This window comes from Pipra filicauda, unplaced genomic scaffold, assembly GCF_003945595.2.
Source record: "Pipra filicauda isolate LSUMZ 115617 unplaced genomic scaffold, ASM394559v2 scaffold472_size498715_pilon, whole genome shotgun sequence".
NCBI lineage: Eukaryota > Metazoa > Chordata > Aves > Passeriformes > Pipridae > Pipra > Pipra filicauda.
Window position 1 is genome coordinate 1 of NW_024104612.1, and position 15359 is coordinate 15359.

Sequence of the window (15359 nt, forward strand, 5' to 3'; positions counted from 1 at the left end):
CACGTTACATGGAGAGGTTGTGGCCCTACCTTCTCACAGGGACACTGCCCTCAGTTTGATTATTTCCCACAACTTGCTGCATCTTGGATCGCTCAATGTGTTCCACGTAGGTCTGGATCATCTGTGAGGGGAGAAAAATGCATGAGGCAAACAGAGTAGAAGGAAAGACTCGTTTTCTGCTTTTGTTTAATTTTCTACAGCACTCATTTCCTGGGGTTTTTTGCATATTTCCTTGTCTTTCCTGTTGTCTTCTAAGCTGATGATACAAGTGATGATATAAGAATAATCTGATAGAAAATCTGACAGAAATTGTGGGGGAAATTACTTCAGCTGAATCTCATAACAGAAGATCTGTGAAAGAGCATATCCAAAACCAACATAAAGCATCTCCTGGAGGCTCACTGGCAGTGGGAGATGTGGTAGTGCGGCACTGTGCACAGCATCACAGAACAGCTGAGGCTGAGAAACCTCCTGGGGTCCATCAGGTCCAACCCCCTGCTCAAAAAGGGCCACCCTGAGCAGGCTGCCAGGACTGCATCCAGGTGCTTGTGAATATCTCCAAGGATGGAGACTCCAACACATCTCTGGACAACCTGTGCCAGTACTCATTGTCCTCACAGTAAAATATTTTTTCCTCATGTTCAGAATGAGCTTTGTGTGTCTCAGTTTGTGCCAGCTGTCTCCAGCCTTGCTACGGGGCACCGCTGAGCAGAGCCTGGCTTCAACCACTTTACAACCTCCAGTCAGGTACTTCTGATGTTCCTAAAGTTCAGAAGCTCTAGTCATCACTAGGATTGTAAAACTGAATTCTCTGACATGGCTTTAGGTATAGACAAAGAGTTTATTAATTCAGAAATAACGAGGTGACACTCTACCTCTGTGTGACGCTGATGCAGAGTATTGTACTCCTTCTTCATTTCTGATTCACGTTCCTCCAGTCGAGAAACTGCCAAGAGAGAATCCCAACCATCAGCTAACACACACCAGGCTCTCAAAATAAACTATTTGTTAAACAAAGACTATTTTGTTAGAAATGAGTTTATACCTACTGAATAAAACAAACAGAAACAGAATAATGCACGCTGTGGGACCTGGTGTTCATCACAAGCTCAGCTCCTGGGTACCTGCACGTTCCCAACACCAGCAATTTTGTGCAGTAAGTGCAATAAAACCACAGTTTTTCAGCAGTAGCCTGGTGCCCCGTAAGCGTCTTAGTTTGACAACAATTTAAATTGTCCTCTGGGACTGGCACTTCTGGCTACTAGAGGAGCACGAGGACTGGACAAGACACCAAGGAATTCTGAGGGGAACTCCAGTCAACAAACCATGGCTGCACATGTTAAGGAAGTATTTGTAAAAATAAACAAATAAACAAGCAAATAATTGTGATGGGTTTTATAAGAGGAAAAAAATGAAAGATTCTATTCAGAGAAAAGGAGAAACTGGAAAACAGGTTCCAAAGGCCCAAATCTTGCACCTGGAGAGACTGAGCCTGCCCCACAAAAGAAAAGCAATGCAGTCTCGACCGAATTAGTGTGGATACATCCCATCCTTTAGAAGGCTCAGAAGTAAGGGATAACCAGACATTTCAGGCTTTGTGTAAATTACATTAAACCAAAGAAAAAGTATGAAAATTATTTTTAAAGTAGCACTGTATGTGTGTGGAAGGCAATGTGTACAATGTTGTCTGGTGTACACCTTTGCTTACTCTGGTCTGCATAGTTTTTGGTCTTCAGCTCCAACTGTCGAGTCTGAAATTCAAGGTGTTCCACTTGGATTTGTAGTTCTTTCTTCTCCTGTTCCAGTGCATCTTCAAACTCTATGAACTTCTGCACAGGGAAAAAGCAGATAAGGAGGCACAGATGAGGATTACATGTAAAATGGGTTTGCCCTACATGACTTTTCCTTTCTTCACAAAAAATGAAATCTGGGAGAATATAAATAACACAATAGGAAATAAGACTTTTTAAGTATTGTAATGAGCACAACAGCATTTTATCAAGCCAAAGAGTCTATTTTGTATGAGAAAGTATTGTTATCTTTAATGCATAATTAATATATAAACTATGGTCCAACATGAGTTCTGTAAACTCGATCATCTTCAGCAACACTGGTCTTCCTGCACAGAACACTGGGCTGAAGGAATGATTTTACAGATATATCACGGTGAAAACACAACAGGAAAATACCTCATTTCAGGGTGTTCTTTCTGTAAACTGTCACTTCTGACCCGGGAGCTTTAGTCACTCCCTGCCACAGGCACCAGCACCCAGAGCAGAGTAAAACACATGGAACATTCCATCCAGCTCTACTGCAGTCAACTGGTATTACGCAACTCTTGACAGGAGCTGGAGCTACAGGTGCTTTCATGAAATATTTAAACTAAGAAGGGTCCCTGGGAAGTGAATGCATCTCCATATCTCTGCATATACATGGACTAGCCTGATTCTTGTATGCTACGTGGTCACCACGGCTTTTCTGCACAAAACACCAACACAGTCCTGACACATAATCCACGCTTCTAGGTTCAGAAACGGAGCTGCTTCTAGCACCACCCCTGACACAGACTGGTGGGAAATTGCCTAAGGCTCAGAGAACATGTGCTCTACTAAGCACACACATCCTCTTCCCAGCAAACAAAGCCTGAACATGGTACCACCAGGCATACAAGGACATCAGAGCTATACCACCACCCACAGAACAAGTCCTGGCCTGGCCTTACAAAAACAGAAATTAGAGTCTTGTTACATTACTCCTGAATAGTTCCACCCAAAAAAGCCTGAAGTACAGCATCATCTGTACCAACCAGTCCAGTAATTAGAACACCAACCCATCAGCTGAGTGGCAGGAGCACGGCTGAGGCCAGGGGCAGCCCTGGATCCAGAGCTGCTGAGGACGAAAGGGAGCCGGAAGTAAAGCCAAGAGGATTTTAATCCACCTTTAAGATGTTTATGGACCAAGAGAAGCCCGCAGGAAGTAACTGGGGGCTGCAAGGAGCTCACGAGGCTCTGCTCCTGGCCCTGCCTCTCTCCCTCTCCATCTATTTGCCATATCCTCCTTAGGTCCAGCTCCAACAGATTCAACAGCTGGTTAAAATCATGGATACTGGGGAGGAAAATCCCTCTCTCCCCTCCTCTGTCCTCTGCATGGGGGAAGTGTTCTCTCCACAAACATCGCTGCTCAGAAGGGCATGGAAATTTCAATTTAAAAAAGTAAAGCCTTGTTGTACTCCAAAAGAGACAGAATCTGGTGAGAATCCTTTTTGGCAAAGATTCCCAGGGAAACAAACACATTTAAATGCACAGTAAGATTATTTTGTTAAATTCTGCACATGAGCGAATCTGCACAGAATCTGGCTGCACTCTCAGGATAAACCCCATGCATATTCCCTATTGCTTTTACTGGAATTATTAGCAGGGACGCTGGAGCCATCATTATGAACTGGATCCTCTCCCTGTGGATGACTGAAAGCCACATCATTTATTATTCCTGCAGACTTTTAAAACTGCTCAGTAAATTCCTGGGAGCAGTGACTCAGTTTGTGTTCCTACATACCTGCATTTATAGAAACAATCAAACACACTTTAGCCATGTCTCATTTCCCTGCACTTGGTGTTCCACAATGCTTTTAATCTCTAACCGGGCTTTTAACTTTATTCTCCTTCCTCCCCAAATTTATTGTAATACGGGTTTGGGTTTTTTCCCCAGTTATGGTTGTTTTGCACAGTATTTTCTAGAAATACCAGCAATACCAATACCCTTCTTCCCCTATAAAGGAGTCATCTCAGAGGCTAAACATTTACTTTTTAATTAAATTTTAAGACCATACAAGGGTTTAGATTTTTAAGTAAGTGGTTTTTTCCTCAGATGTCAATTAAACATTGAAATTCCTTAGTCACTTACCCAGCAACCTGTTTTATGGATTTTGAGAGATTTATAAAGCAACATGCTTGTAAATTTGCAAATTTATTATTGAAATTTTTTCCAGAGCAACAATATAATATCATAATGAGTAAAAAAGGAAAAGAAATCCTAATGGACACAGTGACAATGGACACACTGAGCAACAGAGCTGAGAAGCAGCAGTTTCACTTGCTCCATTTGGAGCCTGATGGAAGCTATCCCAACAAAGAGCCTTTTCCTAGTATAATCTCCATCTCCTTGCGGGTTTTTGCAGGAATCACTCTCTGCTAAAGCTCTATTGACGAACCCTTTTCATTACAGGCAAGGGTTAAATCCTCATCCTATCACAGCAGCTCAGCTTTCACCACCCTCCTGCTCCTGTTTCTCCAGCCAGGAACATGCACCCCAGCCAGGCAGGAATGAGGGGTTTAGCAGCAATAAAAATGAAAGGACGTTAAGAAAAACATTCACAGATTTCTTAACAGTAAATTAGAAAGTAAAAGAAGGTACAAGCTCAATTTTATTCCCATTATGTAGGTCACCTTTAATAGGATTCCTGGATTTGCTACTGCTGTTTTGGTTTAATTCAGAGAAAACTGATTGAAAGATTAAGTGTTCTACAAATCTGGCTCAGTCTTCTTCCTCAGACCTGTCTATTTTGCAACCTAAAAGTAATCAAAGAAACATAAAACTAGAAATCAATTAAACACTTGAAAAGAAAGAGACACAGAGACAGTGACATTAAAAATTAATATTGCCCTAAGTGTTTGGAGGGTAGAGCAGCATTTTGGATAAAAACACTGCAGGACAGCCCACTTGGTGCTGAGGAGATCGAATGCATTTGTGTGCACGGGCCTGAGGGCTCTGCAGCACCTTGTACCTGCTCCCCCATCAGGGCCCATCTCACCTGAGCTTCTCCCTGCACATCACAAGCTCTGAGAGCTGGAAAAGTCCCAAATCCAGAGTGAAGTTACCAGCCACAGCAGTGGGATAAGAGGGAGAGGATTCCTGACAGGGCTGTGCCCGAGGAAGATGTTCCTGACAGAGAACTGTCACTGTCACTGCTGCTCATCCTTCTTGGCACCAGGGCAACCAGGCAGGCTTTATTCCCTGCAGCAGACATTCCATACAGCATCCAGGGAAAGGCCACCCTAGCCACTAGAAGCAGCAGAGATTGAACTGACTTTACTCAGAGGTGAGCACAGCCACAAGCACAACTAAGCAATGTCAGAAGTTTGGAGAAAGCAGGCACTTGAGGCTCATGTGAGTTCCTCTTGCGAGCAGCGGCCTCCGGAGACAGACAGCAGAGGCAGTGCTTCATGCCCTGCACGATGCTGTGTCACAGGCCTCAAGCTGTGGCTCCTGGCCCACATCACGGGGCTGCAGGTGGCCCAGATGAGCAGCCAGGCTGGCTCCAGCCTCCCTCCTGCCCAAACTCAACCCACCAGGTGTATCCCCAGCACACGGCAAACCCCCTGCCACATGGGGCTCTCTGCACCAAACCTCACCATCCCATGGTGCTGGAAATTCATTACAGGGCAGGAGAAACAGAGAAAACAAACTGAATAAAGTGTTTTAATTTTTTTTAACTTTTTTTGATTAACCAGGCTCCCAGAGGCAGTCATACTGCCAAGTACATGTTATTGAGTGAATGCAACTCCGTAAATAAACACCCATAGGCATTTCACTTTTTCTGTTTCTTTCAGAGGTGGGATACAATCCTGGCCCTGATCAAGCTGTGGGAATTTCTCAGGAACTTGAAGAGGAATCCAGATATCACCCCAAACCTTTAAACCTCCTAAAAATAACCAGGCGGAGGGGACACTAACTTGGAAGTCTCCTTCCGATTAGAACATTTTCTAGCTGTAATATGTACAAAAAGCACTAAACTCAGACAAAAGAGAAAAAGAATCCCTCTGGTTTACTCTTGCTTATTGTGTTTTTCACCTGTCTGTGCCCCAACAACCTGACCTAAATGCTGCACAGATGTTTGATGCACAAATATGAAGTTCTGTAGGTGCTTACTCACACTTGCTAATCAGCAAAGAATATTCACAGGAATCAAATCCACACTTCTGGCCTCAGAATAGTAAAATTCCAGTAACTTCTGAAAGTAGACACTGCAGATACACTCTTGCTTCATTATAAACATAAATATATGTAACAGGAGCATAGAATCACAGAATGGTTTGGGTTGGAAGGAACCTTAAAGTTCATCTCATTCCACCCCCTGCCATGGGCAGGAACACCTTCCACTAGCCCAGGTTGCTCCAAGCCCCATCCAGCCTGGCCTTGGACACTTCCAGGGATGGGGCAGCCACAGCTTCTCTGGGCAACCTGCGCAAGGGCCTCACCACCCTCACAGGGAAGAATTTCTTCCCAATATTCAATCTAATCCTGCTCTCTGTCAGTATGAAGTCAAGTAGGGGGAAAAAAAACCCAAAGAAACAATCAAACAGCATAGCCTTATGGTCTTTTAAAATACATTTTAAAATAACCAAATACACTATCCACAAAGCACTGTGACACAATCTCAATGCCCAGTTTTAAAACTGCATTGCAAATTTGCTGACTGCATTCTTTCACTTTAGTGCTGCCAAGAGGCAAGAAAAAAATCTGGTGCTGGTGAAGCATCCCAGGCTGAGCCTGCTGCTGCAGCTGCCCTTGATTTCATTGGTTTCTCATTCCCAGGGCCAGGTACTGCAACTGGTTTTCCCTGATGGTTTCACTGCATGGAGCTCAGCTCAGACTCTCAGTTCAGGGATTCACAGCTCCCAGCTCCAACTGGATGGAGATGCAGTAAAGACATTTAGAAAACAGAAATAAAATGAACCAGAGAATTCCACTGATGGTTAAGAAAAACTATTTTTTTTTTGCTTTCAGTGGGTGCACTGGAAGCAGAAACAGCCCCCACTCGCAGGAGTTCTCAAGGCTGACCACAGTGTTAATACTTTTACTATTTTTTCTCCTTTTTTTTTCCAGAGCCTCGACTCTTAATTTCAAAGAATAATTTCTGAATATGAACAATGAAACAGTTAATCACCTCAGTCATCTAAGAGAACTGGAGTGTTAAACAGCTATATATAAAAATAAGTCACATGCATTTTTTTCTGCTAGGCTCTATCCCCAGATTTCAAGCAGGGTCACTGGTCTGTAATAACCCAGGATTATGGCAAACAACAATGGCTAATACACTACGTTTTACAGGGAAATATATCTAGCATAAAATCGTCTTAAGGCTAAAGAAGGACTATTCCTCTGAAGAGCAGTGGTACAATGCAGATTGCTTGGTTTTCTGCTTTCCTGCCTCCTGCGAAAGAAGAAAATGGCTAAAAATAGTACCATATCATCAGAAATCATCACATCACATCAGTGAGGAATCAAGCAGAGACGCACAGAGATGCAGAAATCTCATTACGTGGCCTAAATTTGTGGTGGCTGGCAGTGTGTGCAGCGGGGGCACAGTGAAGGGAGCACGGGGGTTCAGCTCAGACCCGACCCTCAGGCCTTTGCAGGGCTGTGGGTGAAAGCTGAACTCTGGTTTCCTCCTCTCAGCACAGGAAGCAGGGAGAGGGAGTGAATTCTGTTCCTCGCCTTCACTCAGGTGAGGCCCCACCTGCAGAGCTGTCTCCAGATATGGGGTCCTCAGCACAAGGACGTGGAGCTGCTGGAGAGATTCCAGAGGAGGCCATGAAGATGCTCCGTGGGCTGGAGTCCCTCTGCTCTGGAGATAGGCTGAGAGAGCTGGGGGTGTTCAGCCTGGAGAAGAGAAGGCTCTGGGGAGACCTGAGAGCCCCTTCCAGTACTTAAAGGAGCTCCAAGTGAGCTGGAGAGGGACTTTGGACAAGGGCCTGGAGGGACAGGTCAAGGGGGAATGGCTTCCCACTGCCAGAAGGCAGGGTTAGATGGATATCAGGAAGGAACTGTTGGCTGTGAGGGTGGTGAGGCCCTGGCACAGGTTGCCCAGAGAAACTGTGGCTGCCCCATCCCTGGAAATGTCCGAGGTCACCTTGGATGGGGCTTGGATTCACCTGGTCTAGTGGAAGGTGTCCCTGCCCACGGCAGGGGTGTTGGAAAGAGATGAGCTTTAAGGGCCCTTCCAACCCAAACTACTATGTGATTGTATGTTCAGCTTTTTATCCTTATAGGCACTTATATAAAGTCATTTATTTAGCAAAGCTGAAGTAGAAGATTAAGAAATTGAGTTGTCTACCTTACACCAATGTTACCTTGACTTCATTGCATGAAAACATTCCCAGTTTCTATCAAGAAGAGAGGTAGAACATACATATTTAGTGTGTCCCTTGGGAAAACACTGACTTTACAAATATTTAAAGCTGCTCTCCCTCGCTGGTTGCAACAGCTGAAGTGGACCCTCACACAAACAGGAAAACATGGCCATCAGCCCCCCACAGTAATAAAAAACATACCTGCATTTCCATCCTGCTGTACCTAACATGACATGAATTTCAGAAACATTTTGGCTCCCTGAGAACAGTGGCACATGCAGGTACAAAGAGGCTCCCTGCCTTTCACCTGATCATCACTCATCTTGCTCCTCAAGTGCCTTGAGGTTACAGACCCATGCAACGCCAACCTTTCTCCTGGAAGGCCCTTGCCTTCAGCAGACCCTGCTCCAGGAGATCGTAGCCATGGCACCTGTAGAGCGAACCCCTGATTCTGCTGCCACAAGAAAACACACCATCAGTAAGTGTAAATTCTGGTAACAGACTGTATCTTCTCCATCTCAGAAGGATTTCAGTTACAGCAAACAGAAGAGGCTCTCAAGCATTAGTGTTACAGGACACAGCTCAAAAGGCCAAACTCTCACCCTCCCACACTGCACTGGCAAAGAAGCCACAAGCTGAACAGAAGGTCACTGCAGCTGTGACATGAAGAACCAACAATTTAAAACCCCAACTAGACCACACTTACTAAAACTCATAGGTAATTGATTCACCAACTCAAATTTCATATTTGTTCAAAACTTTACTCTGCACTTATCATAAATCTCAGCAAATTCCAACTATGCTCTCCAATGTCCCTTGCTCTGCTCTGTGTGTTCTCTAATGTCTCTGGTTCTGCTCTTTGGGGGTTCCTCATTTTGGGTGTATTTGGCCATTATGCCACCACAGCTGTGGCAGCTGTGATATAAAAACACTTATGATATGTAACCTTAAATCACATGAAGACACACATAAACAAGCATTTCATATGGGAAAATAACTACCAGCCTTCCTTGGCTGAGGTCTCTGCCCTCAAATAAAGCTGACAGTGAACAAGGCCATTTATTAGCAGAATGGCCAAAACATTGTAGAAGAGAACATATTATAATGTCATTTTAACTGTATTTTTAACTTAGTTTTTAGAATTCATTAGCCCAGAAGGACTCACAGTACACAGCTTCATGATGGAAAGATGCTCTATGCCCTGTATTGGAATCCTAAGCTATCCTCAAAGATAAATGCGCTCCTGAAGAAACATTCCAATCTCCACAGAAGCATACAACCTTCTAGTGAAGTAACATTTCTTTTATATCTGCAAAGCTTGGGGATAAAAGATTTCTGTTCCTGCTGCTAACTTCAGGAAGTCAAAATGACGTCTCTTATCTGCTAAATACTCGACAGTCATAGATGGGACTTTCAGTGTCTTCTGTGAACTAAATGTCTTTTTTGTCAATGTATGCAAAGATTACAATCTCCCATATTCCTTTTCCAAAGGATCTGAGCCTTCTCCAAAGAAGGATCACTTCTCTCTTACAGCGTTCTCCATGAAGTTGGCCTGGCCCTCCAGCACAGTCAGGAGAGACAGAGGGACCCTCCCATACCCTGGACCCTGCTCCAGCTCTGCCCCAGACCATGTTTGCCCGTCCAGAAGCTGCCATCTCCCAGTGGGACTGATGACAAGGTTAACTGGGACAGCAGATGCAGGGAAGGAAAGGGGTGCACAAAGAAGGGACGGGGTGGCCAGCAGAGCAGTTGGCCTTGAGAACAGCCTTGACCCTATTTCCATCAGAATGGCCTGATGGAAAGGAGGTGTGACTGAAGTTGTGCAGATGACACTAGACCGGGAGGTGCCACTAAAGAGAACAAACTATCATAGGGAAAAACTGGATGATGCTGGAGACCAGAGCAATGCTGGGCTGAAGAGCACTTGAGGGTACGGGCATGCACATGGGAATAACCAGTTCTGCTGTGAGGAGGAGGGTGGAGAAGAAGAAGCTGATGACAGAACCATCAGTTAATCAGTCCCACAGTGATGTGTTCTGGGCCAGACGCAACTGCAGCTGAGGAGGGCACAGAGGAGACGGACATGCTGCCGCCTCCGCCACTCCGTGTCATACCGACAGTACTGGACTGTGCTAGGGAAGGTGACAGCCCTCACATAAACCTCATTACTAGCACTTTGAAAAAGGCCATGTGACACTGGGACACCCACGGAGAGCATTCATAGCTCAGACATAGGCGAGATGTCCCTGGAAAATAATCACCTGTTATTCCTCCTGCCTCTCAGAGAGGATCAGCCCAAGCACCAGATACGGCTAAGGGTCACTCAAGGAAAGGGGGATGACGGAATCTGTAAAACAAGACTAGGTTGGCCAGGTGACACATGGGTACCTCCATACTAGCAGGACACGTGGCACAGTCCAGCAAACCTGCCTTCTTTGGCAAGGGAACAGAGCTTGGCTCCAACACACAGCAAGCAGAGACCAGACAGAACAGGACCAGCTCCCATTAACACAACAAAGAAATAAATATTTGATAGGGCAAAACTCACTAATCATAAAGGACAGTGCCAGTACAAGAACAAGCCAGGGAAACCAGGCCATGAATTAAAACCCAACAAATAACCCCATTGCAATTTAGAGGAAGGAAGAAGTAGAGGCAGGAGATTCAACTAATGGTTTTAAGCCAAAGCTTGATATATTTATAAAACACATTATGTAACTCAAGTGCCTGCAATACCCGGGGACTGGACATGCTGACTCAGGAAGTCCCTTCCAGTGCTATTGCCCTGAGTTTTTAAGGAAGAGTGGGTGTTCCTGAGAATGCTGGAGGCAAATCACCTACAGATTTGGTGCAAAAATTACCATGCAGTAAGAAGTCCACAGGGCTCAAGTCTGGAGTAACTCAAACCAAGACAGAGCCCAGTGGTGTAGCTATACCTGCTCTAGCTACCTACATTTTTAATACTAATATCACCTTAATATGTGTGTATAAACATAGTTTATACCATTCAGTGTTAATAGGTTGAGTGGATGCTGGACACCCATCACGTCATGACCTTGCATCATCACCCTGCGTGACCTCCCGCTTCACACACTGCTTCCACAGCAGGCTGTAGTATGTAAGCTGGGCACTTGGACAGAGACATTCCCAGTAAAATTACCTGGTAAGTACTAGTTTAAGATAAGTTTCCTTAAATCAAGAGCATAGATGCTAATTTTCCCTCTAATCACAGAGATCATCATACCCCAAATGCAGCAAGTGCAGAGCATCCAACAATCAGTGTCCAAATTTTGCCCTCCCTGTTCTTAATTTCTTCCTAAATATTTTCTATATTTTTTCACATACGATATTGCACTATTGAAGTCACTACTGAAGTTTTCTGCCTCCTGCACAGCTTTGCACAAGCCTCCACTCAGGGAGATAAGACACCGATGCACTGGTTTTAAATGTTCAGCAGAGACAGAGTATTGATAACAACAGATAGTGAAACAAATATTAATGGAATAAACATTGTAAAAGGGAAGAAAGTCAAAATTACTCAAGCTGGTAGTGTAAGCTGTCTTCATCTGTGAGGGTTAAAATATATTTGTACATATTTTTGCATCTGGCATTATGGTGTAAATTATGTGGTGATTTTGATTGAACTCAGACTACCCACCACAAAAGCCACCCAGCTGAAGGGACGGCAAGGGAAGCAACCAGGGTGGGGGCACAAAGGTGGGGCTAGTGAAATATGGGCAGTGGTTCAAACAAGTGGAATTTACAAAGATGCTGCAGTTGCATTTAATGCTGCTACAAAAGGTGGCTGTGATGAAAAATTGCGTTAAACCACAAAACTATCCTGAGAGGTGTTTAAGTCATTTTTTTACAGATTCAAAAGTTTGTAACAAAGTGAGCAGGAGATCTGCCAACCACCACGTGCAAGTGAGCAGCAGAGCAGCCATGGAGACTTCAACAGAAGGGAAGTAGGCTGGTGGGAGGGCAAGGCCCCAGAATGGGGGAACAGCTCCCCAGTGAAGCCACAGTCACTGAGGAAGGAATGAGGACAACAGTCATAACCCCAACTCCTGCCCAGGAGCAGTGTGGTAGCCCATGGAGATGGTGGAGTCACCATCCCTGGAGATGTTCAGGAACTGACTAGGCAAGGCACTTAATGCCATGGTCTAGGTGACAAGGTGGTGATAGGTCAAAGGTTGGACTTGGATCTTGAAGGTCTTTTCCAACCCAAATGATTCTGTGATGCCCCTGGAGCTGCTGAAACACTGTGCTGGGAAGCCCCTCCAAAGTAAAATTCTCCAGTTTCACTACTAAATAGAGATTTCTGGTTTAGTTCAACCAAAACATATATTTGCGTTCTTTTCCAAAGCTATCATTGATTGGTGAAAGAAAGAGGTAAAATGAAATGAAATGGTGAAATGAAACCTCTCCCCATCACTGGGAAGGGAAGGTACTTCTCCATGACCAAGTTCTTCTAAATGTGTGGTACATCACATTGTACACTCCTCCCGCACATGCTGTTCGCAAATGCATTGCCAATGAGCTCTTTCAGTCCTTTTTCTAGCACAGAATCCCAAATTCAAACAGGGGGAAAAGCCTCTGGGCCATACACTTTGAAAATATCCAACCATTAAAAGATCAGTAAATTTTCCTATTTTAAATCAGGACTTACAATTACCATGTACAATTATCTTTCAGGAGCAACCTGGCACGTGTTCAACAGAAAAACCTTTCCACAAAACCCAGCAGGTGGAAGGGCAGGCAGCCCTCTTCTGATGCTTCCCCTCTTGAGGGGGACAAGCAGGTTTGCTCTGGCACTAAGCAGCAACTTGTGTTCATGCCACCAAGTGGCTGAGGGTGGGAAGGTCAAGGCCCAGGTAGAACAGGAAAGAAAAATAAGAGCCTGAACCTGTTTTTGTCGGACTCAGTTCAGCACCACATTCTGCCTTGAGCAGGTCCCTTCCAGTTAGGGAGAAAAGGTAGACATCAGCAGCTGTCCATGACCGTGGAGACCATGTCACAATCTAGGTCAGGAGCAAAAGGTCCAGTGCTTCCCACTGAATCCTGAACTAAAGCCATCTGTCCTGCTAGGCAAGACACAGCTTCACGGATATCATTCCAGACACCTTGCCACCCAACAGCCTTGCGAGGTGAACTGCAGACCCGATGCATCCCTTTGGAAAGCTGACCACCTCCTTGAAGAGAAGGTGGCATGTTCTACCACAAAATACAAAGCCCCACTGTCTGTGTCATGGCCCAAGTGTGGTGGCCCTGGACACACACACACAGATGAGCTGCCAGTCTCCCTGAGATCCACGTGAAATCTCACAGTGATGCTCTGTCTCTGAAAGGCTGGACTAGAGCTGACAGCCCTGTTGAAGGAGCAGCAGACGGATGTAACGTAAGGCCTGCACACACCCTGCCGGTCCTTGCACAGCAGTAAGAAAAGGCAGGACACAGTCAGTGTGACACAAGCTGAGCGTGTGTGACAGGCACAGCGTGGCATAGGCTGAGCCTAACAAGGCTCACACACACTGCTGATGGGAAGTGCTCAAGCACCACAGCACAGTCTCCTGAAAACGCCAAGCAAGTTCCCCCTGAGAAAGGCAGGAGAGGGTCCAGCTGGCTGCTCAGACATCACCTCACCACCTGAAGCCAATGCAGAGCAGCCACAGGCTGGCCAGCACTCCCCATGGGAGCTCCAGGACTGTACAGGAGATAAGAACAAGAACAGAGCAGTTCCTCTCAGCTGGGATACCCCATGGCTCCTCCTCCATGACAACCAACAGTGACGGAGATGTGGGCCATCTTCATCCTCTTCAGCGGGCAAGAGCAAGAACAGAGGTGCCAAGGTGCCTCTGCTAGATGGAAAGTTACATCACTCTCAGAAAGGTGAAGACTGTCTGGGCATTTTTCTTGAAACTTCAGTCATCACAGTCCCTTTCCAGCCTTGATGGGGCAAGGGGGAATGGCTTTAAGCTGAAGGAGGGCAAGTTTCGGTTAGACATTACAAAGAAATTCTAGGCTGTGAGAGTGGTGAGGCCCTGGCACAGGCTGCCCAGAGAGGTTGTGGCTGCCCCATCCCTGGAAGTGTCCAAGGCCAGGTTGGACAGGGCTTGGAGCAACCTGGGATAGTGGAAGGTGTCCCTGCCTGTGGCAGGAGGGTAGAATGAGACGAGCTTTAAGGTCCCTTCCAACCCAAACCATTCTGTAATTCTATGATTTAAATCCATCTGCAACGGCAGTAAGGTCGAATCTTCCCAGACCTCCTTGGCTTTTCTCTTACAACTCTGCTTCCTGAACCCTGGTGGTAACTTCTCCTTCATATATCTGGCACATCCCAACAGTATCACTGACAAATCCACCTGCAGAGCCACGAACAGAAAGGGACAATGCAGCAGCTGCTTCACTGCACGAAGAAAAAAAAAAACTTCTCATCAAAGCCCATTTGGGGATCACGACTTGACTCATGCAGGGAAGCCGGTTGAGGGGAAACCTGGTCATCACCCCTCATCATCATCAGGAACTCACATTCAGAATATTATCCTGAATTGCTTGTTAAATAAAGTAACAGCTCATAGTGCTCGCTCGCTATTTTACTTTAAAAGTAATTTTTAGGAACACATTGATATTTATGAATATTAATAAGTGCCATAAGCTTGAGTGACATAAAGAGGATTTGTACGAAGGATCTGTGTTTGGATATAGATTTTTTTCCCTCCAAGATTAGTGAGAATAAAGTAAGGTTACCAGATGGCAAGGACTGATGGGCATTACACATGGAAAGCCTGACTTCTCATAGAGAAATTATTTAGAAATACGTATCATACGGTCAGTCTCCACTGCAAAACAGAATCACAAATTCCCTCTGTTAGTCTCCTTTAAATTAATAAAATTTAATAACTTGTAAACAGAAGAATCTCTAAAAAATTTCATCTCATCAGTGTAGAATTCATACCATTTATCAGAAAAAATTAGAATAACTAATCACGTGTTTTTAGCAAGTGGCTTTCCAACAGCTGTTGGTCCTATAACATCATCTCTAATATGCTAACGAAATCATAGAATCATAGAATCATAGAATCATAGAATCATAGAATCGATTGGGTTGGAAAAGACCTCCGAGATCATCGAGTCCAACCCTTGGTCCAAATCCAGTCCATTTACTAGATCATGGCACTCACTGCCACGTCCCATCTGCGTTTAAAAATCTCCAGGGATGGTGAATCC

At 45.0% G+C, this 15359-nt stretch overlaps 1 protein-coding gene across 1 annotated transcript in view; it reads right to left on the reverse strand.

The window, feature by feature from the left end:
• Nucleotides 1-29: 29 nt before the first annotated feature.
• MAPK8IP3 (mitogen-activated protein kinase 8 interacting protein 3) overlaps nt 30-15359 on the reverse strand; it is a gene marked incomplete at its 3' end in the record, with an annotated part of 24417 nt that continues 9087 nt past the window's right edge. The window contains exons 2-4 of the mRNA XM_039386210.1: nt 1709-1829; nt 876-946; nt 30-121 (exon numbers count right to left, since the gene is read on the reverse strand). Coding sequence (XP_039242144.1) covers nt 30-121; nt 876-946; nt 1709-1829 — 284 coding nt within the window. The remainder of the gene's footprint in view (nt 122-875; nt 947-1708; nt 1830-15359) is intronic.